Here is a 25688-nt window from a genome sequence, read left to right as displayed (position 1 = left end):
GGGTGGTGAGAGGGAGGGGAGGGGATTGGGGTTGGAGGGGGGAATGGGGAAAAGGGGGGTGGAAGGATATCTTGTGTGTGTCATTTTGCATCAACATCTTTCCCTCTCGTCTCTCGCTCTCTCGCTCTCCTATTTCTCAGGGGGCATACTTCAAAGGCATAGAACAAGGCGGCGTTAAAAGAAGGAAACGGAGCAAGAGATTCAATCCATCATCAGGGGACCAATTCAAAAACCCAATTCAAAAACCCAAGGATTATAATTTCGATTCTCTCCCCCCTCCTTGGTGCAAGGTCACGAATCCTCCATTCCTGATCTCGAACTGCTTTCCTCGTTTCCAGCCCAGCCATTCCTCAAGGGCTTTCTCGCCGCCTTCGCCAGGGGCCAGCGGCGCGCCACGATAGCCTTCGCCTTCGACGCCGGGGCCTTGACCTGTGGATGCATCGCGGGAGGGGACACCTTTCGAGATCGCTAGGCTGGGGGTGGCACGCAGAGTTACCGCGGGTCGCTGATCGCCTTCTCTACTCGTGTTGTTCTCCAGCTCCGAGAAATCTAGGACGGGAGTACAACACGCATCCGTGCCATCGAAGACCGCCTCCCACTCGCTCCTCGTCTTCTCCCTGAACCTCTCCTCGAACAGCTTCTTCATGTGGGGCCACGTTCCGCGATCCTCCCTCGTCTCTTCGATCCCCCGCCCCGCCAATCCCAACCCTTTAATCAGCCTGGCGAAGAACTGCGGCTCCAGCGCTCCCACCGCCATGTATTTCCCGTCCCGCGTCTCATACGTATCGTAATACGGACAGCCCCCATCCAAGACATTCTCGCCCCTCGCCCGATCCCACATAGGCGTCTTCAAGGCCGTCCGCGGAAACGTCGCCAGGTACGCGCTCCCATCCACCATATTGGCCTCGACGACCTGACCGCGGCCGCTGCGCTGGCGCTCCAGCAACGCCAGCAGCAAGCCCTGGAACAGCACTGCGCCGCCGCCGGCGAAATCCCCCAGGATGTTCCCCGGCGCGTACGGCTTCTCGCCTTTCCGGCCCAGCAGCGCCAGCGCGCCCGACACGGCGAGGTAATTGATATCGTGGCCCGCCATGTCGCGATACTTGCCGTCGCGGCGGAAACCCGTCATGCGGCCGATGATCAGGCGCGGGTTGATGCGCAGCAGGACGTCGGGGCCGAGACCCAGCCGCTCGAGGACCCCCGGCCGGAACGGGTCGAGCAGGATGTCGGCGTGCGGGAGCAGACTCTTGAGGAACTGCAGACCAGAGGCCGATTTGAGATCGATGGCGACAGAGCATTTGTGCCGCGTGAGGAGATCGCTGGATGGGCTGTTGGGCCGGTCGATGCGGAGCACCGAGGCACCATTGTCGGCGAGGAGGAGCCCCGCGAAGGGGGCCGGTGCCAGACCGCCGAATTCGAGAACGTGGATCCCTGAGAGGACGGGGGCGGCCATGAGGAGTAGGATTCTTTGGGGGTTGGAGAGGGTAAAGGGATTGTGTATATATTTATATATGTATGTAGATGTAGATGTAGAAGAAGAGTGTTGAATGTGAAATGTGGGGTAGCTTTTACCCCGGACGAGGCGAGGCGTGGAGAGCCGGCTTGAACCGAGGTTCATCGACGCGAGGCGCGGCGCAGCCTCGAGGTACTGCAAGGCTGACACTTAATCTACAAACTGTATACATCCGGAACAGATTCTGAAAGGGAATTCTTTTAAATTACAAGCTCATTCATTAATCCTACAATTAGATCCTGACCAACGACGACGCTGCTTATACTTGCTCCATAATCAATACGAAAAAGAAATGCAATGCGATGCTCAGCATTCGTTACTGCCTATCCATCCCATCCTATCCTATCCTCCATGATACAGCCACTTTATTTCATTCTCCTTCCCATTTCCCATCTTGGTACCATATTTGAGCATCCATATCGTATGATCCCGAAGCAATTTTGATTCTCCTTTCCAGACACACACACATACCCTCTCTTTTAATGTCTTCCAGCCATCTACGGCTCCTCGCCTAGACGCACAGCGCCCTCGGTGCTGAGGCCATGAGACCAGAAGCCACCAATCGAGGTATATGGAGACTCGGCCGAAGCCTGTGCGCACAGCAGCCAGAAGCCGAAAGCCGACTTGGCGAGGATGTCAAGCACGGCGTAGGCGACGACGTCGGCGTCGACGGACCACTTGCGGGCGCCGGTGCCGATGGCTAGATGGGAGTGTTAGTTAAAAAGTAGGGAAGATGAAAGAGATGTTCAGGACTTACCCCAGACGACCGGGTACAGGGTCCAGATGACGAGGCTGGGGGCGCCGAGGGACACGTAGAGCGTCGCGGCCTTGCGGTCCTCACCCAAGACGGCGCGGCGGCCGACGACGATCAGCTGGTAGATGACGACGAGGTGGGCGACGCAGGCCATGGCGTACCAGCCCCAGCGCTGGCTGGTGTTCTCGCTGTATGCGAAGAAGAGGCCGGTAAGCATGGTGACGATGTTGGCGAACACGGCGACGAAGATGTTGGCGCCGTTGACGCCGGCGAGGAAGGCCAGGTCGAGGAGCAGCAGCGGAGTCGTCAATGCCCAGTCGACGTAGCGCACCCAGAAGACCTGTCGAAGAACGGGTTCGAAGGTATCTGGGATGCCGTGCTTGTGGTGCTCGCGGGCGAGGTGGTACGCATAGTATGTGCCGCTGCCGGTGGCCATGGCGAAGTAGGAGAGGGTGGCGATGACGACGGCGAAGGTGGTCAGGACATGGAAGAGCCGCTTTTGCTATCGAGGGGTTAGAGGAGCTTTCTGAGGTCTTGGCCGGAGCAACTTACGACTGGGACTCTGTAGGAAAGGGTGGCGAATGCAATCGTGGACACGAGCATTATGACAAAGGCAACCTGACGGGGTCAGCAATTCGACTCTCATGCCACCAGGTAGGATCTCTCTCTCACCCATAGCGTCTTGGTACCCGTCTCGCCCACCTTCTCGTAGTGAGGAGGGTTGGGGATGACGGTTGGGATGGGCGAAACGGAAGTAGTCGTCGGGACGAGCAACGACGAGGTTGTCGTCTTGAAAGCGTCGACCATCTGAGGATCAATCATGTTGAGTTCTGATTATATGCTGAGCTCCGAGTATCTTATATATAGAAAAGTTGTGAAGTAAGTTGTGTAGCAAGTGGAACGAAGAGAGAATTATAAAGAAGAGAGAGAAGAGGAAGAAGAAGAAGGATCAAGAGGCAAGACAAAAAGTGTCGTAAGTCAACAACAGGAGACACTCAGGAGAGCAGTATACTATCGTCATCGAGTTTCGCCTCCCCCTCTCCTCTCTCCTCTCCTCCTCGGCATCCATCTCCCATCTCCACATCCACCACCCATCTTGTAGCTCAACTGACACTACGCTCTAGACCTCACTTAAGGTCGATGGCGCGCAACTAAATGCGGGGGAAACCAAGGAAAGTCCGCCATTTTCTCTCACCTTCCGCGATAATTGGATCTCTACGAAGACCGGTGGCTTGGTTATGGCGGTCCCACTGCCTTTTGAGTGACGTTGTCGTCCTGTGCTACGGCGAGCTAGGGCCGCTTGAGGTGCAGTTGTATATATATATCTTCCTTCACTTCAGAGATATACCTAACCAGGAAAAGCAACACATAAAAACGACGAAACGACCAAAAAAATGTATAGATAAATCTAGAGCACAAATAACCCAAATAACAACACAAAATCCCCTGCCCCCTACAACAACAAGTTCTAGACGGAGTGAATCCCTCTCGACTCACCCGTTACACAAGGTCTTAGAATAATCTCCTCATTTCTGAATCTGGACTCCGGAAATGGAACAATTCAGAGAGTCGTACTGTACCGGCTCCATCCCGGGTAGAGAAGATTGAATAAGGACAATTAACTGCCAATAGTAGGTAGGTAGATATGTATGCCTTCTACAACGTGAGACTCACTTACCGTACGTATATACCTATCTATCTCTCCGCACTTCTTCTTTCACATCAAAGGAGTTCGGACCTTTTTTTTCCGTCGCTGATGCTGCGGTTGCATTGGGCCGGAGAGACTGTTAGAGTTTTATAGTTGGTTGAATATCTCAATACCAGATATACATGTGTATGTGTGCATTCCGGCTCTGAGACGCTTCCTTCCAGTAGATTGCAAAAATCCAAAATCAATTCAATCCAATGGTATCCTATGGTACAAGATGCAAGACTCCATGGCATGCTATTTTGAAACCCCCCGCTCCATGCAATGCAAATGCAGCCCATCCTTTTTTGCCTCCCGCCGATGCAAAATACGTATGAACATGAGAAGAGTGAGAGAGGACGCTTCGGGCGTCCGATGATGCGGCGTCTTCGTATCCCATCCATCGCTGGTAGCCTAGAGTGAAGTGAAGCCAGATGTCAGGTATTACTGTCACCACCCCGTTTCAATCAGTGGCGCCAGCGCTCGCAGCGCCATCTCGCTGCCCTCCGAGCTCAGGATCACGGCTCCCGCGCGCGCGGTCGAGAGGTACGACAGCTCGGAGCCGTGCGCGGCGCCCCGCTCGTTGAACCTCATCTCATCGACCAGCTTCCCGGCCACACCACAGACGATACCCGTGCTCTCAAGCGGCAGGTCGACGAGGTCGAGGAAGATGGGCACCAGATCGCCTTCGGTGTCGCCCGCGATGGAGTTCCCGAACAGCCAGAGCAGGGACTTGTCCACGAGCAGAGAGGGCGCGTCGTCCTGCGCTAGGGTCAGGGAGAGGAATTTCGGCTGTTGCACCAAGGCGGAGATCAGTCCAACGTAGAGCTTTGGGTCGATGCTGTCGAGCCAGCAGTTCTCGCTGTGGCCGTGCACTCCGATGCCGTTGGAGCCGGGGCGGGAGGAGTACCCATCGTCGTTGATCAGTTCTTTGCCTGAGCATTGCACGAGATGGAGACCGGGCTCGACGAACGGGACCACCTTTCTCTTCTTCAGCTGGGTGAAGGTGCGGGTCTGTAGCTCGGCGACGTTCGACGGTGGTGGTGTCGACGGTGGGTCGCTACTTGAGCTCGTGCCCCGCGAGTGAGAGACTGAGATAGGGGCTACGTATGCCGAATCATATTCAGAAAACTCGAAGCCTCGGGCCACGAGTGCCTGGCCAACGGTCTGACGATCTTTGCTGGGGACGAGTATGAAATCCGTATAGTACGTGGTAATGAAAAAGATTGGGATTCCCGCCATGGCGAGAGGCGCCGTCAGATCCATCACCCTCTGACCTGCTTCCATCCCCGCACTGCTAACGGAGAACACGATGTAGGTATCTTTTGATATGGAGACCTGTTCCGAAGATTCTTTTGGCAGACGTTTGATGACAGGTTCGAAGACGTTCTTAGCCCAGGATGTATGACAGACCACGGAACACTCGATTGGGGTTACGCTGATATTGAGGAAGCCGTGCTTCTTGTCGATTGAGAGCCCTTCCAGGAGCCCTTCGGGCTCATTGGGGCAGGCAGGGCTTGGACCGCCATGAGGGAGGAGGATGCGTAGGAGAGGGTGGAGGAAGGCGGGGTAGAGGGATAGAGGGATGTGGATGAGGCTGAATTGCCCCTCCTGTGTACCGTCAGTGTCGTCCACGACGATCGGTTTGATGGTGGTGTCTTCGGACATCAATGAGAGGTCCGTCCCAGCTCTCGAGAGGCCGTATGTGTATATATAGGGTATGAAAGATAGAAAGATAGCCCAGACATGCACAGTAAACGAACAGAGACATGGCCCATCCTTCAGACAGGGGACAGGAAGGCAACAATCAAGCAGTTCGCCATGCACATCGTCGAGTCTAGTTGATAGAGCCCGACGCCACATGGAGGTTGGAGCAGCAGAACAAGACTCGTGGGAGGAAGACGGCAAGATGAGTGAGGGCCAACTTGGCACACTGAGACAGGACCAAACACGACTTGACTTACAATGAAGGAGATCTGGGCATTCATATTCAGTTCGAGGAGCCCGAATCGCAAGCTTTCCGCGACCTATGACGAGGGGGTTATGCAGCCTGACATCCAAAGGGGGGGGAGTGCCTTGCAGCCAGCCGATTGGAACAAGGACGGCTTCCCCCAAATCAGACGACGTCGAAGTCGACGTCCAGTCAGCGCTCAGTCCTCGAGCGGCGGAGGGAGGTCGCCTGGAGCAGAGGGGAGGGGAGCGAGGAACGAGAAGACACGAGGGATGGCGGGGTGTTGGAGATGAGATGGGCCGTCGAGGAGAGATAACGGTGCAGAAGGCTGGCTCACCGGGGAGGGATAATGAGGTAAGCTTCGGGATTCAGCTGATCCACGCAAATGGCCATGCGAGAAAGACAAAAATCCCCACGCGCGCGACCAAGCCGAGAGGGATTGTCTCAAGTCAGCTACTGGAGAGCCAGGGGGGGCGGCAACAGAAGGGGGTTCGAGGGGCGAAGGGGAGGTTCACAAGAGCCTTTTTATGGTTGTGCTCGTCGTGATGGCCCACGGGATCCAGGGTCAACAGCGCGCCTTGCCAGAAGCTGTGCGCCGTGCATGAGCGACGATCGACCAGAGCGTGGGCGTGGGCGTGGGCGTGGGCGTGGGCGTGCCTCTCGAGCAAGTGACAGTCGTCTCTAACAGAGTATGGGTATGGGATGTAGTATCCCTTGGCCCTTGTGTGTGTGGGGGTGGTGTTCCCTGAGCGACGAACTTGCTTTTGATGGCGGGGTTGGTTGGAGGTGCAGCGTGCCTTACCGGTACGAGGTTGCGCTGTGAAGATAGAAAGAGAGAGCTCTGCTATGCTGTAGATTGGGCTAGGCTATTCTGCGACGGGATGGATAAAATCGATACTGGAGAGAGAGGGGGAGGGAAGGAAAAGAAGAGAGAGAGGAAAAAAGGGAGGAGGAGATAAGAGGAGGGGGAGTTGGGGGATTTGAAGAAGCGAGCCAAAGCGGAAATGCGGTGCCCCCCAAGGGAAGAGAAGGCCACTCTCGGTATCAAGCAAGACGTAGTAAGGAAGTAGTAAGAGTAAGGGAGCGTAGTAGTCTGTACCGTAATAACTCAAATCAATCAATCACTATCAATCCATCCATCCATGGGTCGAGCGGGTCTGCCCGAGAGCAACCCCCCGCCCTGCCCGTCACCAAGAGAGCGTGCACTGACGATGCACTGGAGTCTCTCTTGTCTCTGATTGCGTCTTGGAGAGAGGACGAGTGGGGCGTCCGGGGGGCAGGGGGGGACTCAGGAAGAAAAGGAGGAAGAAGGACAAGCTACAGCAAGCAGCAGAAGGAGAATCCAGCTTCCAGGAGTGGGATGGTGTTGAAGGCCGCGATGATGGTGACGGGTCCGGGACTTGGTGGGAGGCACTCGGGAGAAAGAAGGCTGATCTGGGGCTCGGCGAACAGACAAAGAACAGATCCCGAGAGGAGGAGCGGCGAATCAATGCAAGTGATCAATCAGTCGAAGGGAAGTGGCCTCTGGTATGATGGCATATCGCATATGCATATGTCTTGCTGTTGCTGCTGCTTCTCGTCAAGGGCTCTCTCTTCAAAGCTGTGGACAAGCCAAGCCCTTCTTCACGCCGATTGATTCCCGTGGAGATAAGATGTGGTTGAGCTCTCGCCATCCCGCAGCAAAGCAGAGATAGCAAAAGAGAGGGGAAAGTAAAAAAATCTTTCTCATTCCTTATCTCTCTGCCAGGGTTCGCCGGACGTACGGAGGACTTGCTGCCCCGGTACTAGTGACTGGAGGAGACGAGTTGACCCCTCCGGATCTGTACTGTACCAGCCACACCAAGCTCACAATCAGAGATGGAGCATGTATATAGTACATGGAGGCGGATGAGGTACCGTAAATGGGACATAAGCACTCGGTATATGTTACATAGAAAGGACTCCTGTAGCCTGTAGGGCAAAACTCACGATAGTAACACTTGACTGTATAACGGTTCCTATTACATGAGGGATACTGCTAAGGGATCCGACATATGACCGAGAATAATAATCGTATCATATCACACCATATTATCAGTCTCAATAACCAACAAATAACAATAACCACATAAAACCAACTTCTCAACTAAAGAAATACTGTAACGAAATCAACCACCACCACCCCCAAAGCCCCGCCTTGCCCGCCAATCGCTCAAGATTCCAATCCACCAACCTACCTACCTTACCTTACCTTACCTATCACTTCTCAAGATCTCTCTCTCTCTCTCCTTCTTACCCCTCTCATTATTACTATTACGCTTACCTTAATTCATCACCCCCTTATACATACATACATATAAAGCCCCCTCCCTCCTTTTTTTTCACCTCATAACCGCAGATAGCGACGATGCGATGCGATGCGAAAGACAAGCACTTACTATTACTCGAGTAACAAAAGATTAGGAATCCGCGGGAGATCATCGAACCCCCGGCACGAGGCCTGTTCGCAATGCGTCCCGATGCAGCTCCCTGCTTGAGAAACCCAACCCCTCCCTCTCGCACCTATCCAACTGCCAACTACCGAGGCATCATTGTTGGATTATTGTGAACAATTACTTATGGTAAGGTAAGGTATATTGATGTTATTACTATTGAGCAATCTACCTAAATTCCCGCTGAGATCTCAAGCCGCGGGTATACCGGGAGAGACGCTTGTATGGTGATGAGGATGGCTTCTCTTTTGTCTTGATTCTTGCTTTGTTGTATACCTTACAGATGTATTATTTGCTTTTTTTCGAAGCGGGGACCTATTGTAGGTACCTATCTGCCCTGAATCCCTGAGCGCTGGCCCTGACCCTGACCCTCCCTCTCCTGAACCCAGCCCGCTCTTCCCAATCACATACTCTGTACTCTGTACAACAATGCATACGCAGGACAGCTACGTATCTACAGGGTTCTCCGCTTCCTGCGGCACCGTGACGACGCGTGGGGGTCCATGGTCTTGCTGTCCCTCAGACGCAGGCGCACAGGGTTCGGGTTTTGGCCCGCGGCCATATGCACGTCGCTTGCTTTAACCTTCGCATGATTGTTGTAACTTGTTGGCAAGATGACGCGAGGGCTCAAGTATCGGCCTTCTATTGCGCGCCATCCGACTGTGTCCATAGCTTACACACATGACCAAGCATCGTCATGACCAACCCCTCCCCCTATAATTCCCCCTCCCTCCCCGATTGTTGTTCCATCCATTGTGGTATCCCCGGCCATTCCCGTGCTGCATTGGAGGCTGCCACCCTCCAGGTCCTGGCGGAGGCGGCGGCGGAAATCCGCCCTGAGGCTGCTGATGGAAGTTCCCGGGGCCAGGTGGTGGAGGAGGTGGCGGCCAAGCTGGATTGTGGAAAGGTGGTGGTGGTATTGGCCAGGATCCATATTGTGGTTGCCCCGAACCGTTGAAAGGGACATTAGGAGGTGGCGGAGGTGGCGGGTAGTGCGCGTTGTATCCGTTTTGAAAGGGCACCGGCGGTATAAAGGGCGCAGGAGGCTGTTGCGGGAATCCCTCACGAGGATCATGTGGTCGTTGCGAGGGCGCCGCCTCTGCTTGCCTTGGGGACCGTGGAGCAGATCTAGAATAAGACCTGTTCCTCGACCGTGAGCGAGAGCGGCCGCCTTTGAACGCTGGCCTGGCATCTGGTGAGGCTGAGCGGGAGGAGCTATAGGTGCGTCGAGGACGTGAAGCTCTGTAGCTTCCTGGACTCGACCCGTCTGAGTCGCTATGTCGCCGTCTCTTTCTACCTCGACTCGAGCTTCTACTTCGACTTGTACGGCCCCGACTTCCATCGCGACCGGGTATATCGAGACCCTTTCGGCGCCTCTTCATCTTCTCGCAGAAAGATCGTGACCAGCCATAATAACCCTCGCCCTCAATAACATCCCCAGTAATTTCATCTAGAACGATTGGCTGCCCGAGTTCATCTATGTCCCAGGCGACTTTTTCATCCTGGTCCTTTTCTCCTTCGAATATCTTCTGCACGTCGTCCAAAAGATTCTTAACTGCCAAAACAAGCGTCTCGTCTGCCGGTCCTGCCACAAACTGCAGAGGCTTTATCATGTCTGGATTGATCGGTCTTGTAGAGTTCGGTACTATGTGCGGCATGAGATTGCCAGCTGGTAAATCAAACCATGGCGTCGACGGATCTCCATGCATGGCCGGCATCACATATGGTGCAGAGCTGGCAAGTTTCACCGAAGAGCCTTGAGCCACATCTCCGGAGGGGGTAGCTGCTCCCTCCGCATAGCTCCCGGCCTCCGATGCATTCTTGACAGTTTCGCGCAGCTTGTCGATATACTCGTTTGAGTAGTATCCTTTCTCCTCCCATATGCTCAGTAGGTCCGCAATCTTGCGGTGGTGTTTCGGAGAGCTTGCGAATGAGGCCGCACTCCCCAACAAGTTCACCAGTATAGGCTGTAGCTTGCCGCCAATCGATGCATCGTTTATTCGGTACTTGGCATGATAGAGAATATCATTAACAAGGTATAGGAGATGGAGGCGCTTTCTCTTGATCGACGGTTCGCGCTTTGATGCTGAATCAAGACGGTCCCGGTTCTCAGTAAAGGATGCTGCTAACGCAGTTATGTATTTGCCCAGTGCTGTGAACCTTGCTGTAGATTGAATAATATTCTGTAATATCCATCGCTTGCAGTTCTATCCTCAGGGACGATTTAGCCATCGCGTCGACAGAGCCATGAAGAGTGTATGATCAAACCTGGACGTTTGCTGGAGTGCACTGTATGACGGCTGAATCCAGCAGAGAGTGGAAGTGCGCGATCTCTTCTCGTGATAGTGACGTTGGGTCGGGCCTGAGAAGGCCTGCGGAGAAGGACGCCTTCGCAATGGCGAGTTGATGAGACGTCATGATGTGTGGGCTCGCAATCGCAATCGCAAGTCGCCCTCGAAGATATCCCACCGCTGCCAACTAATGGCGAGAACTGGAGGAGCGTTGCCGTGGATGGAACGCGCGAGGTGAGCAATGGAAGCTACATGTAAGGTACTGTACGAGCATTACTCCGGACACGATGGGAAATTTTCAGCCTTGTCGGGTTCGGCAAACCAACCCCAATTGGACTATGTACCAGATTCGCAGATAATGGATATCAGAGGCAGCAAAGGTCATGGCCAGGCAATCACTTTGGATGAAGACCGTTTTGCCGTCTTCTGTTCTTCGACATTTTAAATCTTATCACTATAGGAGGAATGTTCACGATCCCTTCTGTCGCTACAGTGTTGCTCCAAATGAGACCCAGTTGAAGAATGAACACCATTGAACGCCATACAATGGAAGATTGATGATTGTACAAGGCCTTGGGCTGCCATTTATCTGCCTATTGATATCAAATCACCTCTGCTCCTAGAAACAATGCCACTACCATGGCCAGAACTTCAACTGAATCTATCCCCCTTCTTCGCCCGGTACGGTTCGGTCGGCTCGTATTTGCTCTTCTCGAACACCCTCTGATCTTCACTCTCGGGGGCATGCCGTGTCGGCGCTGGGTCTGATGTTGCTTCGTGACTCGGACTTGACGATGGAGATGGGCCAGAGTGTTCTAGGGAGTAGTGCATCTGTCTGCGTCTCTGGGCTTCCTCAAATCGAGCTGCTCGGTCGGCATTAATCGACTGCTTCGCAAAGTAGTATGCGCCGCCGCCGGCTAGAGAGCATGTCAGCGTCTGTCTGCCTGCGACCAAGTGAAGCTCTCTCAGAGCATACCAACACACAGCGAGCCCAGGCCAATCCTGAAACGACGATGTCAGCATAAGTTGTCTATTTCGTGCCGAGATCCCTGGGTTCGTACCAGAATGACTTGACCTATAAATGGGTGTGTCAGCAGTGAGGCGTGGAAGAAGGCTTAGGACTCCTACGGTGTTCATATTGAGACGGGATTTGAATGTCGAACTGCGGAGGAACTGAGAGGTAGTAGTTGATTGAGTCTCCAAGTACTCGGAAGCTGTAGAAATAATCAACAAGAAATAATATAGGCTCTAGCAACGACCTCGTACGATACTGGAGAGACTAGTGGAGTCGTGTATAATAATAAACCATCGAAAGCGTTCTGCGCTTTTACCGAACAAGTCCCGCGCGCCAAGACGAAATCCGCCGCAGACCCTGCACTCCCGTGTCCCGATGATCGCCCCGGTTCACTAGAAAGGCGAAGTGGCTTTGACATCGGCCACGCTGCAACGGTCAACGCTCAACCCTCCACGCTCGCTCCATACATCGTGAACTGCAAGGCACGGAACTGGGATCCTTGGTGAATCCACTGATTATGGATTGCGAATAACTCTCTTGTCGCGTCGGTCGCTCAGAGTTCCAGAAGCCTCTCACTGCACAGGCATTCCCCCCCCGTGCCAGCAATTCACCGATACAGACATTCTTTCACGCAATCGATACCCATACCCATACCCATATCGTTCACGAACCCCCCTCCCCACATGAACAATCGCCAGCTGCATCCGCGAACACCCCCCCGCCACTCTTTCAACCCGCTATCACTTTCTATGATTTCGTGGACGCGTCCCCAATGGGCACGTAACTTTTCGCAGCTGGGTCGCGTTCTTGTTAGTTTTCGCAATGGTGGAGGAATCTGGGGGAGAGAGCCTCGATGGCTCCTCCATTGTACGTTGCGCTCCATTTGATCCCTTCGATCTACTCGTCGGGATACTCTTTGCTAACCTCCTGCCAACAGAAACCGGTCTCTTCCCTTCGCTCTCATTTCGAACAGATGGCCAATTCCAAACCAAGTAGTCCTGCGCCGAGGCCGCTCTCACCAAACCCCGCAAACCGATTTGCTGGCGCTGGAGATCCTACCAAGACATTCGCCGCGCGAGAGGAGATGGTTACTGCTGTCGCAGATGGTCTTCGCGCCGCGAGGGGCAGGGACAGGGACGCGACAGACAGAACGCTTCTGCAACCTCAAAGAAATGATTCCGCGGATTTGTCTCCATCTCCAACGCGCTTTAGGCCACGACCACTCTCCGCAATGACCCCCGCAGTGACAATTCAACCGCCGCTATCTCCCGAAAAGACGATGACGTTGAACTTGGCCGTGTCCAACCCCTCTACTCTCCTTTCAGACAACCCAAAACCCTCTGGTCCAGGGACCTCTTCTCCGAGACACTTCAAGATTCCCAGCAGACCTCATACTCCCCTCCTAGAACCTGGGAGGAAATCGCCCACTTCATCTCAACCCCCTTCACCCCCACCGCCCAGAAGATCTGGGGAGCTAAAGCGCAATTCTTCTTTTAAAGGAACCCCTCCACCAGTCAACCGTGCTGAGAAGCCTAAGATCGCTAGCAAGCCTCTGTCTCTGAGGGTTGAAACTCCCCCTATTATCAATCCGCGTGATAGGACATCTCCATTCAGCACACCGCCAGGCAGTGACAGCAGTCCTGAATATGGGATGCTGGCTCCCGCGTTACCCCCAAATCGACCTCGGATGTCGGTTGACTTCTCCTCAACCGGTCCAAGAACGTTTGATCCGCCTCCAATCCATCATATGGTGGTCAGCAAACGCAGAGATCAGGAGTCGCATAGCTTAGGACGAGGTCTTATCTCCCCGCAGGTTACGGGCGATGGGAGGCCGGCATTGCCAAGTAGACCACAGTCAGTCATATTAAAGCCTCGACAGCCACCCCAAAATGCGATGTTACCACCGCCTCCTCCACGCCCATCGATGGATAGGGCACGGCCCACTCGTCCTCAAACGCCTCCAAAACGAGTGGTCTCGTCTCCTACGAATGCTCAATTACAGGCACCGCCGAAATCACATGGGCGATCGATGACCGTTGATAGAGCTATAGAGAGAATTCCAGGCGAATTTCGCACTCCGATTTCCTCCTCGATCTCTTATACAGAGTCAGGGAAATCCATGGATGCAGCGCCTTCCTCTACCTACATAAAGAATGCGCTAAGTCAACGCCCGGTGGAGTATCCTGATTCTTCTTATTCGAATCGCCGACCGCCTTGCTTCAAACAAGGTGCGCAAGAAATAGCAACCAAGTATGAGACGCGCATTCACGACGTGTGTGGTGAGTTCGTTTGCACATCCGGTCACATGACGAGGGTCTGGAGCTTGCTCGATGGCGAAATCATCATGAGTTTAGCCCACACTGAGGGTGTCAGAATTATGTCGGTGGCTTTCAAGCCTGCTTCTAGCATAAATGAAGAAGGCTCCCGGCTGTGGCTTGGGACCAATGTTGGTGATATTCTTGAAGTCGATGTTGCCGCACAGAGTATTGTAGCAACGAAAGCCAATGCTCACACTCGCCGAGATATCATCAAAATTCACAGACATAAGAATGAGATGTGGACATTGGATGACGGTGGAACATTGCACTTGTGGGCCCCTGATAGCACTGGCTCACCAAGTCTTAGCAATCCTTATCAGAGTTTCAGAGTGCCGAAAGGCCATACATTCTCGATGGTTGTTGGCGACAAACTGTGGCACGCCGCTGGCAAAGAGGTACGGGTCTTCGAACCCACTCTAGATGGAAGCGAACAGTTCCAGATACTCCAGCGACCTATGAGTCAACCAAACGCCGGGGAGGTGACTTCTGGTGCCACAATCAGCACTCAACCCGATCGAGTCTACTTTGGTCATGTCGATGGAAAGGTCAGCATCTACTCGAGCCAAGATTATTCATGTTTAGGGGTCGTCAGTATCAGCCAGTACAAGGTCACGTCTCTTACTGGTATTGGCGGTCATCTTTGGGCCGGATTCAGCAATGGGATGATATATGTTTATGACACTACTACTACCCCTTGGATCGTTAAAAAGGACTGGCGTGCTCATCACGATCCCCTCATCACCATGAGTGCGGATAGGAGTAGTTTTTGGTCACTCGATCGCGCGCACGTCATTTCACTAGGTCAGGATAACATGATACGAGTGTGGGATGGATTATTGCAAGAGGATTGGATAGGTATGGCAATTGGAGTCTCACGATTTTTCAGAGCTGACACTGGTACAGAAAATCAGATGCAGTCACAAGAGGCTGAGTTCTGCGAGCTCAGGCCGATAAAAGCATTGGTTATGACTTGGAATGCGGGTGCATCAACACCGTATCATCTGCAACACTCCAAGCAGGATTCTAGTTTTTTCAGGGACCTCATGCAAAACAGTGACTGCCCTGACCTCCTAGTATTTGGATTTCAGGAGCTTGTCGACCTCGAAGACAAGAAAACAACAGCTAGTATGTGTAACAGCGAATTCCACCTATGCAATGCTAACTTTTATCTAGAAAGCTTCTTCAAATCTAAGAAGAAGGACCCCTCGGAGCCGGAACACATGAGCCATCAGTATCGCGATTGGCGAGATTTTCTTACTCGTTGTTTGGACGACTATATGCCTGGGAATGAGCTATATCACCTGTTGCACACATCGAGTCTTGTTGGACTCTTTACTTGCATCTTTGTAAAAGCATCCTTGCGCGAACGAATAAAAAGTATCAGTGGAGCTGAAGTCAAGCGGGGAATGGGTGGCCTGCACGGGAACAAGGTTTGAAGTCACGAATATTTTTACATGGCAATACTGACTTTGCTAGGGTGCTTTGATCGTTCGATTTATCCTGGATGACACTTCTATGTGCTTCATCAACTGTCATCTTGCTGCAGGGCAGTCGCAGACTAGGGATCGCAACACAGATATATCGCTGATACTCGAGAGCACTGTACTACCCGCAGAAAGGGATATCAGCGTCCGTCAAGACAGCTTTATTGGAGGTGGTGATGGGACAATGATAATGGATCATGAAATATGTATCCTGAATGGAGATCTCAACTACCGCATTGATACGATGGGTAGAGATACAGTGGTCAATGCGATAAAGGCCAACAATCTCCCCAAGCTACTCGAAAGAGATCAGCTACTCGCATCGAGAAGGAAAAACCCCTGGTTCCGACTGCGCGCCTTCAATGAGCTCCCCATTACATTTGCGCCAACCTATAAATATGATGTCGGAACTGATAATTATGACACGAGCGAGAAGAAGCGGGCCCCAGCCTGGTGCGATAGGCTTTTATATCGTGGGCGCGATCGTGTTCGGCAGTTAAGCTACCAGCGACATGAGGTTCGAGTATCAGATCATAGGCCCGTGACCGGGCAATTTGATATAGTCATCAAGAGCGTCCAACCACAGAAACGAGCTATGAAATGGGAGGAGTGCCAGCGACAGCTTCTAGGGATGAAGGAGAAGTTGGCAATGGAATCAAAGTAAGCCCTCACTGTTCCGGCTTCGTCTGACGATACTGATAGTAGCAGGCTTGACTATCTCACAAACGTGCTCGGCTTTGACCCGGAATCTAGCAAGAAACTAATCCTTCAAAGGCAGAAGAAGGGTCGGTGAATAGGATTAGAACTGAGTACCATGATCGGACGTTTAACTGTCTAAAAACCGACTCGATGGCCGGCTGATTGGGGGAGAACGAAATGTTCCCCTGGCTAAAAGGCGATCATTACATGAGCTTGCCACCAATAGCCGACGATCCTCGACGTCACCTCGAATCACCTCGAATAGAGTCAAGGAGAAAGAGTTATCAAAGCGGACCAACTGTCTGTGGAAGCCACAATAGCCGCGCATTCAGCATTGTGAGAGTGGAAATCTGCGTCTTGACGAAAAGTGTATTTAGTACTATAGTCCAGTCCGCCTCTAGCACAGGAAGTTAAATATAATACACCAGCAATGCCCACCCCCTAAAATATTCATCCTATCAATTGTATGCAATTTGCATGACCTTTCCCTCGCTCTTATAAACTACTGATGTGGACAAGAAGATCTACCCTCCAATTCCGACTTCCTTTACAGCGCATCTCCCCCACACCAATCCTTCCCAGGATCAGAATCCAGCACAGACAATCCAAGACCCCGCATCTCAATATGCCAACGCCATGCCCCAAAGCAGATCAAACCACCCCCAATTCCTCCTCGTCGCACGAAACCTGGAAATCCCAACCGCCGTACAAATCCCACGCTTCTTTCCGCGCGCTGTACTCGGGCCGCTGTCACTGCGGCCTCGTGCAATATGAAATCAGCAGCGCTCAACCTCTCGACGCGAAATTCTGCCATTGTCGAACGTGTCAAGTTCTCCACGGTTTTTCCCTCCTTCCCCCCTTTTCCCCTCTCCCCCTCCCCCCTCTTTTCCCCCTCCCCCCCAAAAAATCAAAAATTAATTAGAAAACTCAAAACCAAGAAAAAGGTCCCAATCTAACCCCTACACAGGAGCCCCATTCCAATGGGCAGCCATCTTCCAAAAGCCAGACGTGAATTTTCCTCACGGCACGCAAAATCTCAAGTTTTACAACAGCGCGTTGCAGACCGAGACCCATGAGCTGCCGTGTAAGGTGTCGTGCGCGTATTGTCGAGCGCCCATCATGGACGAGGGGAGGAATATGATATTGCTGTTTCCGAGCTTGGTTAGGTTTGCGGGGGAGGAGGAGAGGAGGAGGTTTGGCGCTAGGTGGGTTTTTTTTTGATGTTTTCTTTTCTTTTTTGATGTTCTTTTATGGCTGTTTTTTCTGGGGGGGAATGGCGGGTTGGGAGAGGGTGCAGTGCTGATATGTGTGCGCTATTCATAGGTGCCATATGTTTTATGAGCAGAGAGTGGTGGATGTTCCGGATGGATTGCCAAAGTGGGCGGGCATGTCGGGGGCAAGTGAGTTGATTGCGGATAGTCCGCCTGAAGCGGTTGAGAAGCGGAGGAGGGAGGTAGAAGAAGAGAGGAAAAGGGATGAGAACGAGAGCGAAAGGACAAAGTAGGTGAGCGGGAACTTGAAGAGTATTGAGCTGCTGTTGAAGTAAATCAGATTATGAAGACGATAGTTTTAACCGTTGATTTTAAAGAGACGGCTTGATCCAGACAGCGTTCAAAAGCTATGAATGATTTATTGTGGGTAATAACGCTCTTGGTACACCTACTTATGTCCACTCTGCTGTCCACCTCCAACACTCGTATCGAAGGTAAAAATGAACGAGCCTTCCATGATACCGCTCAGATTAGGGGCACCCCCAAACCTCCCTCAAAGTAGCTCGTCCAACCATCAGCTACTCGTTTATAACCATATCAGCAACCTCCAGATGTTTTCAGGCTAAAAGCCATCCGAGCCACGATCAAATACCAATACTTCCTCCATGGAATGAAACTTTAGCTGCATCTATGCCCTCCGACTGAAAATCCAGGCTAAGCAATATCAGCATGAGACGCCCGTCCCTGCGTTGCAGCATCTCTGAACCACATCCTTCACATCGCGGCTCAATAATGACGATGCTTGAAGATAACCTCATGCAGCGTCCTCCATGTCGTGTAAGCCATTATTAGGAGAAGTGTCGCGCTTCCTACGTTGGACGCCGCGAATTGGGTACTGAATGGTATCGGTACCATTCTCAGCCAAACCCAGCCCACCAACTCTCCCCACGCCAACGCACTCCCAAAAGTAACCCACGGGAAGTTGACAAGCTCAAAGGTGTAGACCGGAAAGACCATGAGGATCAAGGGCACTGCACAAGGGATCGACCGGGCGCAGCTGAGGACTTGGCGGCCAAACCCAACACAAATTGTATAGGTAGCGAATCCTCCTAGCATCGAGAGAGTCCCCATTCCTTTCTGGCGGTATGGACACCATGAAAAGTTGCAGTCAATTTTGTTCATCCAGCTGGCGTACGTAACCATCTGCCTTGCATTGAAGAGAGCGAGAATCACACAGAAGGGAGCAACGGGCCCGACCGGTGATATGACAGTGAAGAATGCATAGAGCCAGCCGACGACAAAGGGAAAGTAGGTTGCTATGAAGCCAACGGGGATTTTGTCTTCCATAAGCGGGGCGTATATTCCACGAGCGGGCAGGAAGGGGGCAAGCCAGGCGGACTGAACTAGTCTTTCTGCCATGTTGCTGACGGTTGTAGTCTCGAATCAGCGTATTATATTGCAAGAACGAAAGCTGAGATGGGTTGATGCTGACGGATGTATGGGCTGAAGAAGTTGATGGAGAAAGAGGAATGTTCTGTTGTTTCTGTTGAGAGGGAGAGCTACTTCAAGTTCTCAAGATGGAGGAAGGAACTTACCTCGTGATATGGAGTCCCCCCGAAGTCTATCTACCATACCAGTCGAACCTTCTTTGCTCTCGAAATGTTTCTTCCAAGGTAATTAGAGCCGCTTGGTCATGTTACTTGGCGCCTTCTGAGATGTCATCCAGCTGCATTACATGTTGCAGCCGAACTTGTCTTTTGGAATCTGGTTCTGGAGAGATCGCCATGTTGTATACCCCAGAAACAGTCAATTAAGAGAAAGGTCAAAAGCAGTACTGTAAACATGTTTGTAGATCTGCACGAGGAGGAATACAAAAACAACTAATAAAGACGTCGTCTTGCCTTCGCACCTTGACTCTGTTCAAACATTCTCTGTTTTGATTCCATACCAAAGAATCACCAACAATCACCCGCTGGAGTCTTCGACACATAGGTACGTAGCCGCAGTTCGGCTTCAGGAGTTTGCCTGCCCTGGTAGAAAGAGCTCTTTCTAGTTGGCCATGGATAAAGAGAAGGAAGGTGAGGGGAGAGGAGAAAGCAAGGGAAGGAGACACTCGTGAGTCGTCGCCATAGCTCATTTGCTCACCAGCCTGGATGCAGATGCTGGAATCCGGGTCACGTGTCAGCATGGCGGGCACTCTTCTCTCACTCTCCCGTGCTCTGGTCAATACTCCTTGGAACATTGATTCGAGACCTTGATTCAATGACCATAATGCAATACGATTAGCGATTAGCGACTGAGGGGGCTATTTCAGGAACGGAATATCTATTATCCATCCTCTTTATGGCATGCCCTTGATTGCAAACGACAGCCCACAACGCATTGCGACAATGATAGCTTCCTTTTCCTTGAGGCTCTTCATCCCTAACACTAGGAGTATCAATAGGTGATTGGCAGTTCGGCCTTTACTGACTAAAGCTCCCAGGGGATTGCCCGTTCTTATAAAACAAAATATTTACGGTAAAGTAATCAAACGAATACGAGATTGAGGCCCTGTAGGTAACTCATCAGTCAAGAAGTCGGTAACTAGCTAATTCGACTAGGAAGTTCTCCATTTCAATACTGGCAGCGATAGGGCGTAGCGAGATACTCTGGGTAGAACTTAGAAGCCCCTGCAGAGCCTCGAATCAACGCTTACAAGTCTCTCGAAACAGCTGAATCCCCCAGTGACTTCATTTTGCTATAACATCAGTACATGATGCTAATTCCCCACATAGAGCCCGCTCTATCGTGGACATCATTTTCACATCCGGACCTCCACTTAGACAGCATCTTCGTTGATCCAGGCACGAGACGAATAACACGTATTATTGATTGGCAATCAGCATCAGTATTTGAGGCTTATTTTCAGCACTGCATCCCACGTATATTGGCTCCTGTTTGGCGCAATTCTAGCGAAACTGAGTCTGACATATCGACTCAACGACATCAAGCCAAGGAGAGAGAAATTGCCAGCCATTATCAACGTTTCAGCAAACTCAACAATCCGAACAGATGGGCGGCATCGAAACTTCCGTTGCGCTCACTTACCACAGAACCTACATCTGTACTCTGTGGGGCTTCGGACAAGGACGATGTATATTCCTTACAGACCGCCTTGATACATATAGCTGTACGGTGGGATGAAATTGGCTCGAAGCCTGGGCCCTGTCCAATCAGGTTTTTAGAGCGCGAATTGGAGTTTCACAGCAACGAAATGGATCTTGTGCAAGGTCTAGCGAATGTGTTACACGAGCTTCATGATAAGGGCCTAATACCATTAGGCGGCATGCTTTATCGAGAGAATTACGAGCGGGCTGCGCCTATTAACAAAGAACATATAGAAGAGTTTGTTAACACGATGGAAACGGAGGAGTAGAAACAGTCAGCATCACGGGTATGGCCTATCAGGACCGACCCTAATTGTACGATTGTCCGGCCTAAATGAACCTGGTATGTGTTGTAGAGGGGTTGGCCACTGGTGACTTTCTGGTTCTTAAGTTCTTTGGTAGCCTCTCTATCTATATTTCTGTCGTTCTTCAGTGAGTACTGACATATTCAAGCAGGATAAAACAGGATCTCCTTGCAGCACTTCGATATTCTCAAGATTTAGCAGATTCCTCATGTATTGAAGATGAAGATCCCCGAGGTAGTTTTCTTCTAAAGATCTATAACTAGGTATACGCAATAGGAAGTAAGTAAACTTACATCCTTATCGCGTATGTCTGGGTATGTAAGTGGTAAGTCAAGGGTATTTTTGACCTTATCGAAACAAGTAGGCGGCAGCAAGGTAGCGCCGACGAGGTACAGGCACAGTTTAAACCGACATTTGACAATTACTCCATACAGCTTAAGTATCGACTACTAAGTGGGGAGAATGGGGCACCGATAGATTACTTACGGGGGCGGCGTATCACTACTGTACCCCAAAGAGCCGGGGTCTTTTTTTATCCGAAAAGCCTTCTTTTCCAAACGGATGTTTACTTCCGTATTTGCCCTGTTTATCTTCGATTCCCCAGATTCACCTGTACAGTACACCCCGCTGTTCTACTTATTCATATGACTTGACGCAACTGACCAGTCACCATAGAATTCATTCCTACACTGCCAGAGAATCTTTCTGGAATATCGATTGGCCCGTGTGTTTGTCTCCTTTATCAGTCCTCGGCAATGCCAGAACCAGACCCAGTAAAATCGCCCTCGGACGACTCACGCCATTCGACACACAATGCCCTCGATCTTGAGAAACAAGACACAGCGTCGCAGTCTCTGTATAATGCTCCTCTGAATATAACTCCCTCAACCCGCCAACGGGTAACGCGCACTCAATCCCTCACCCGGCCCAATACCAATCGTGGCCGCTTTACTCACCCACTTTCGCATGTTAAGACGACAGAGGCAGAGATAGTGGATTTCGACGGCCCTGATGATCCTTACAGACCCATCAATTGGCCTTTTAGGAAGAAGGTCGTCACGACGTTATTGTATGGCTTGACTACCATGGGGTCAACATGGGCAAGTAGTGTTTACAGCCCGGCGGTCAACCAGATTTCCAGCCAATACCATGTTGGCACAGAAGTCAGTCTATTGGGTCTGACATTCCTATTGCTGGGATTTGGACTGGGTCCTCTGTTATGGGCGCCCTTGAGCGAAGTGTAGGTTTATCCTTTCCAACTTTGCAATTCTCTTGTACGTTGAGGTTGAAGCGCGTGTGCCAGTGGCAATAATGGCTTCAACTTGATTGTTCCTACCAATTGTTACTCTCATTTCTCTCCTATCGCTCTGCTAATTATTTCTGACATTCCATGTAGATATGGTAGGAAGCCAGCTGTTCTGGTGCCCTACTTCATTGCTGGTTGCTTTTCTTTTGCCACGGCTTGTTCAAAAGACATCCAAGCTATCCTCATTACAAGGTTTTTTGCTGGTATATTTGGATCAGCACCTGTCACCAATACTGGTGGCGTTCTTGGAGACATATGGTCCCCTCAGCAAAGAGGAACTGCAATTGTTGGATATGCGTTTGCTGTCGTTGGAGGTCCTACACTTGGGGTGAGCACGCCCTCAGACTTTTTCTCCAATGTTGGAAGAGATTTCAGATTTGGAGATGACTGCCTCCACATCTCGAATTCCCTTGAATTATTCAGGTTACTAATAGCTTTCTGTAGCCCATCGCAGGAGGTGCCATTGTATCAAGTTATCTGAGGTGGAGATGGACTGAATACTTGACTGGGATTATGATGATGTTCTTCCTCCTCCTCGACGTCCTGATCCTCGACGAGTCATACCCACCCGTTCTGCTTGTGGCGAAAGCCCGTCGCTTGCGGCATGAGACAGGAAACTGGGCTTTGCATGCCCGCCATGAGGAATGGGATGTGAGTATCAAAGAATTGGCAAACAAGTGGTTGATGAGGCCATTTCTGTTGTTGGCCACTCCAATATGCTTTTCCGTGGCGCTCTACGCCTCATTCTGCTACGGAATCTTATATCTGTGGGTGATTTCTTTCCATTGGCGATTCAATTGCTGACTCACACAAGGTGTTTGGCTGCGATCCCCATCCAGTTCGCGGAGGAGCGCCATTGGGGCCCCGTGACTTCTGAACTTCCCTTCCTTGCATTGTTGCTAGGAATATTCGGAGGCGGGGCAGCCAACGTTCTGTAAGTCAGCCATACGTCTCCGTCATACATTACTGACTGTCTCAGAAACAACAAATTCTATATCCAGAAGTTCGAAAAGAACGGCAACAAAGCCGTTCCAGAGGCTCGTCTCCCTCCCATGATGATTGGCTCTGTCTTCTTCGCAGCAGGGCTGTTTATTTTCGGCTGGACGTCCTATAGGCACGTCTTCTGGATCGCGCCATGCATTGGTCTTGTCTGCATGGGCTTCGGATTCTTCACCATCTTCCAGGCAGCGCTGAACTACCTCATCGACACATTCCAGAAATACTCTGCAAGTGCAGTTGCCGCCAACACCTTCCTACGCTCTATATTCGCCGCCGTGTTCCCGTTGTTTGTGAATCCAATGTTCCATAATATGGGTATCCCATGGGCGAGTAGTCTTCTAGGATTTATTGCCCTAGCCCTGATTCCGATCCCTTACTGCTTTTACATATAGTAAGCCCCCTGAACTGCTCTCACTGATTCACTTGCCTGATCTAGATTTGCTAACACCCTGACCTTCCAGTGGGCCGAGTATCAGGAAGAGAGGGAGGTTCACTGCTGAGGTCATGTAAATGGGATTGGACAAGTCTGTAAATAGAGCTTAGATACCCATAAATGCCTAATCATGATACCCTTGACGATTATAACAGCCAAAGAACCAGAGTTAATCGAATACAGAAAGATCAGGTTCTAAACACATGGACTTAACACTATAAGCCCACAGAGTTTACTATATAGCTATAGGCGTAAGGCAAGTCGTCTCGTAATATCAGTGTTTGTTTCTTACAAGTAGTAGTATTTGTCCCATAATGTTACTACGTAGAGGTTCTAACTTAGTATAGAGTACCAGGCGTATGAGGTTCCTAGAGATTACCTACTTCTTGGGTTACCTTGAAGCCCTTTCTTATTGGGCTCGCCAAATAATATCAGGTAAAGTGATATTTATTACACGGAGGTTGGGTTTGGCCGCCGTAGCAAGTTCTTATACATTCAAAACATCGACAAATCAAAGCCTCACAACAAACAACATGTCTTCAGTAAACCCACCACCAGTATTTAGCGCAGATGATGAATCGACCTGGAAAGTCTCAGGGCAGTATCCTCCTCGCGAAGTCGACGGGATGGATTGGCAGCGTTGCGCTCTGCTTCACAACAAGATCCTGAGACTCGGCTGGACAGCAAGATACGGGGAAGCCATCCCACTCCCTGCCCAAAGCTGGTGGGACCGATTCATCACTTCTCCTACCCTTGAACAAACATGGACTACTCGATTATCAGCCTCTCTAGTCCAATTTCTCAAATGTGCTCAGGTTACGCCGCAAGAAAACGAGCATGCCTTTCACTACTATTTCAGTGGCCTCGCGTATCCAGGGGGGTTCTATCAGAGCAAACAGGAAGGGGAATTTGAGATCTTGACGCTGTATCCGCTCAATAATCTAAATCTTGGAGGACATTTGGACGGTCTTAGGTATCATCTTCTCTATCTTTCACTTGCTGGTCATTGAAACTGACCAGCAAACGAGCTTCAACCAAGAAAACCATCTTGCCATTTTGCAGACGGATATCGACGACGCGAACGCTACGCTCAATGGTCGCACGGATTGGGATCCACTTGAGACGGTCTTATCTGCATGGCTAGATATGATCGAAGTCAGCAAGATCATTGCTCTTCCTGAGGGTGTCGAGATGCCATCCTCGGAGGGAAATCGTCCCAAGTATAATCCCTGGGTGCTTCTACCTCACAGTGCTGCGCAGCTGAAGAGCACCTTGGATGCATTTGCGCAGCTCGTTGTTCTGATTGAGATATTGATGGAGCCAAATGCTTCTGCAGATCAAGCTCTATTGCAATCTGAGCTGGAGAACCGACTTGCTCAATCATCTTCAGATGTGGATATTGGGCTCTGCTCAGAGCAGACTCTAAACGAGACTGGGATCCCACCTGGATTCCTCCGCGAGTTCCTCCTGAACGCACGGAAACCAAAATTCAAGTACGTGGCTCCTGGCCTCACACTTCCGAGCCCCGAAACTCTCCTCAGCACGCCTTTCAAAAACATGACCCTGCCTTTCCAGTTCGGAGATCACATGCTTCCAATCCCCCTCTTTCCATCTGACATTCATCGTACAACGCCGGCCAACGGTCCTCCCTTCGGTTTCCCATTCGATAAAGAAACGTATCTTCCGGCGGGACTCTGGCTCTCTCCCTGTGATCGCAATGGCGAGAATCCCTTCGAGGATTCTTGTCGACTAGTCCTTCCATTTGCGGTTGGCAGGAATGGATGGGCCGTGACGAGTGATGGCGATGCGTTGGGATCGAATCCGTATTCGAAGACTATGGAAGCACGAGACTGCGTGTCTGAGTTGTACCAGCAAGGCTACAATCACTTCATTCCAGCTCATGATGTTAGGTTGGAGGATGTATTGAGGAATTGGACTGCGATGGTAGGGGCGGGGGAGTGGAAAGTTGGGGCCGATGGGGTGCAGAGTGAGATTGAGATCTTTAGGGATGCGGATACGGAAGAAGGGTGGTTTAAATACCAAATTGAGGCAAACTGGTAGCGGGGCTAATGAAATCAAACCAGGCCTTTTCTCTCATGGAA

The 25688-nt window shown here is 51.3% G+C and overlaps 11 protein-coding genes across 11 annotated transcripts; 5 read left to right on the top strand and 6 right to left on the bottom strand.

Moving 5' to 3' along the window:
• Positions 1 to 77: 77 nt before the first annotated feature.
• M430DRAFT_64959 (hypothetical protein) lies at positions 78 to 1512 on the bottom strand. The gene has a single exon (XM_024869138.1). It carries the CDS (start codon positions 1451 to 1453, stop codon positions 254 to 256), a length of 1200 nt encoding a protein of 399 aa, XP_024723369.1. The 5' UTR covers positions 1454 to 1512; the 3' UTR covers positions 78 to 253.
• Positions 1513 to 2010: 498 nt separating this feature from the next.
• On the bottom strand, positions 2011 to 3074 carry M430DRAFT_97650 (hypothetical protein; the record flags this gene model as incomplete). Its single annotated transcript, XM_024870058.1, has 4 exons — positions 2011 to 2213; positions 2271 to 2769; positions 2820 to 2885; positions 2940 to 3074. The coding sequence occupies 4 exons, from the start codon at positions 3072 to 3074 to the stop codon at positions 2011 to 2013; spliced, it is 903 nt and encodes a 300-aa protein (XP_024723368.1).
• A 1330-nt stretch (positions 3075 to 4404) lies between these two features.
• M430DRAFT_48899 (hypothetical protein) lies at positions 4405 to 5942 on the bottom strand (the record flags this gene model as incomplete). Its single annotated transcript, XM_024868026.1, has 2 exons — positions 4405 to 5565; positions 5919 to 5942. 2 exons carry the CDS (start codon positions 5940 to 5942, stop codon positions 4405 to 4407), a joined length of 1185 nt encoding a protein of 394 aa, XP_024723367.1.
• Positions 5943 to 9071: 3129 nt separating this feature from the next.
• M430DRAFT_97414 (hypothetical protein) lies at positions 9072 to 10794 on the bottom strand (the record flags this gene model as incomplete). Its single annotated transcript, XM_024870035.1, has 2 exons — positions 9072 to 10583; positions 10645 to 10794. 2 exons carry the CDS (start codon positions 10792 to 10794, stop codon positions 9072 to 9074), a joined length of 1662 nt encoding a protein of 553 aa, XP_024723366.1.
• Positions 10795 to 11270: 476 nt separating this feature from the next.
• On the bottom strand, positions 11271 to 11870 carry M430DRAFT_33841 (hypothetical protein). The gene is made up of 4 exons (XM_024866442.1): positions 11796 to 11870; positions 11729 to 11742; positions 11644 to 11669; positions 11271 to 11584 (listed from the first exon to the last, which is right to left on the bottom strand). Exons 1-4 carry the CDS (start codon positions 11802 to 11804, stop codon positions 11319 to 11321), a joined length of 315 nt encoding a protein of 104 aa, XP_024723365.1. The 5' UTR covers positions 11805 to 11870; the 3' UTR covers positions 11271 to 11318.
• Positions 11871 to 12766: 896 nt separating this feature from the next.
• On the top strand, positions 12767 to 16148 carry M430DRAFT_97343 (hypothetical protein; the record flags this gene model as incomplete). The annotated part of the gene is made up of 4 exons (XM_024870026.1): positions 12767 to 14855; positions 14904 to 15129; positions 15178 to 15430; positions 15477 to 16148. The coding sequence occupies 4 exons, from the start codon at positions 12767 to 12769 to the stop codon at positions 16146 to 16148; spliced, it is 3240 nt and encodes a 1079-aa protein (XP_024723364.1).
• A 717-nt stretch (positions 16149 to 16865) lies between these two features.
• M430DRAFT_71846 (hypothetical protein) lies at positions 16866 to 17618 on the top strand (the record flags this gene model as incomplete). The annotated part of the gene is made up of 3 exons (XM_024869518.1): positions 16866 to 17022; positions 17151 to 17388; positions 17507 to 17618. Coding segments are annotated over 3 exons (507 nt in total), but the record flags the coding sequence as incomplete, so codon positions are not given.
• A 334-nt stretch (positions 17619 to 17952) lies between these two features.
• M430DRAFT_33837 (hypothetical protein) lies at positions 17953 to 18502 on the bottom strand. Its single transcript, XM_024866441.1, has one exon. It carries the CDS (start codon positions 18409 to 18411, stop codon positions 18181 to 18183), a length of 231 nt encoding a protein of 76 aa, XP_024723362.1. The 5' UTR covers positions 18412 to 18502; the 3' UTR covers positions 17953 to 18180.
• Positions 18503 to 19453: 951 nt separating this feature from the next.
• On the top strand, positions 19454 to 20812 carry M430DRAFT_17237 (hypothetical protein; the record flags this gene model as incomplete). Its single annotated transcript, XM_024863633.1, has 2 exons — positions 19454 to 19472; positions 20172 to 20812. The coding sequence occupies 2 exons, from the start codon at positions 19454 to 19456 to the stop codon at positions 20810 to 20812; spliced, it is 660 nt and encodes a 219-aa protein (XP_024723361.1).
• A 634-nt stretch (positions 20813 to 21446) lies between these two features.
• M430DRAFT_136118 (hypothetical protein) lies at positions 21447 to 23726 on the top strand. Its single transcript, XM_024862444.1, has 7 exons — positions 21447 to 21460; positions 21524 to 22088; positions 22245 to 22482; positions 22599 to 22921; positions 22969 to 23088; positions 23134 to 23544; positions 23615 to 23726. The coding sequence occupies exons 2-7, from the start codon at positions 21604 to 21606 to the stop codon at positions 23661 to 23663; spliced, it is 1626 nt and encodes a 541-aa protein (XP_024723360.1). The 5' UTR covers positions 21447 to 21460; positions 21524 to 21603; the 3' UTR covers positions 23664 to 23726.
• A 393-nt stretch (positions 23727 to 24119) lies between these two features.
• Positions 24120 to 25647, top strand: M430DRAFT_17235 (hypothetical protein; the record flags this gene model as incomplete). Its single annotated transcript, XM_024863632.1, has 2 exons — positions 24120 to 24559; positions 24615 to 25647. 2 exons carry the CDS (start codon positions 24120 to 24122, stop codon positions 25645 to 25647), a joined length of 1473 nt encoding a protein of 490 aa, XP_024723359.1.
• Between the last annotated feature and the right edge of the window lie 41 nt (positions 25648 to 25688).

The sequence above is a fragment of the Amorphotheca resinae genome (genome assembly GCF_003019875.1).
Source record: "Amorphotheca resinae ATCC 22711 unplaced genomic scaffold M430scaffold_3, whole genome shotgun sequence".
Classification (NCBI taxonomy): Eukaryota; Fungi; Ascomycota; class Leotiomycetes; order Helotiales; family Amorphothecaceae; genus Amorphotheca; species Amorphotheca resinae.
This window is presented reverse-complemented; position numbering and strand designations above follow the sequence as displayed.

Coding starts and splice junctions, on each gene's coding strand:
- M430DRAFT_64959 (XM_024869138.1), bottom strand. CDS start 1,453: ATGGCCGCCCCCGTCCTCTCAGGGATCCACGTTCTCGAATTCGGCGGT.
- M430DRAFT_136118 (XM_024862444.1), top strand. CDS start 21,604: ATGCCAGAACCAGACCCAGTAAAATCGCCCTCGGACGACTCACGCCAT. Junction 22,483..22,598: donor TTGGAGGTCCTACACTTGGG/GTGAGCACGCCC, acceptor AGCTTTCTGTAG/CCCATCGCAGGAGGTGCCAT. Junction 23,545..23,614: donor CCTTACTGCTTTTACATATA/GTAAGCCCCCTG, acceptor CTGACCTTCCAG/TGGGCCGAGTATCAGGAAGA.
- M430DRAFT_33837 (XM_024866441.1), bottom strand. CDS start 18,411: ATGGTCTTTCCGGTCTACACCTTTGAGCTTGTCAACTTCCCGTGGGTT.
- M430DRAFT_33841 (XM_024866442.1), bottom strand. Junction 11,585..11,643: donor CCTGGGCTCGCTGTGTGTTG/GTATGCTCTGAG, acceptor CATGCTCTCTAG/CCGGCGGCGGCGCATACTAC.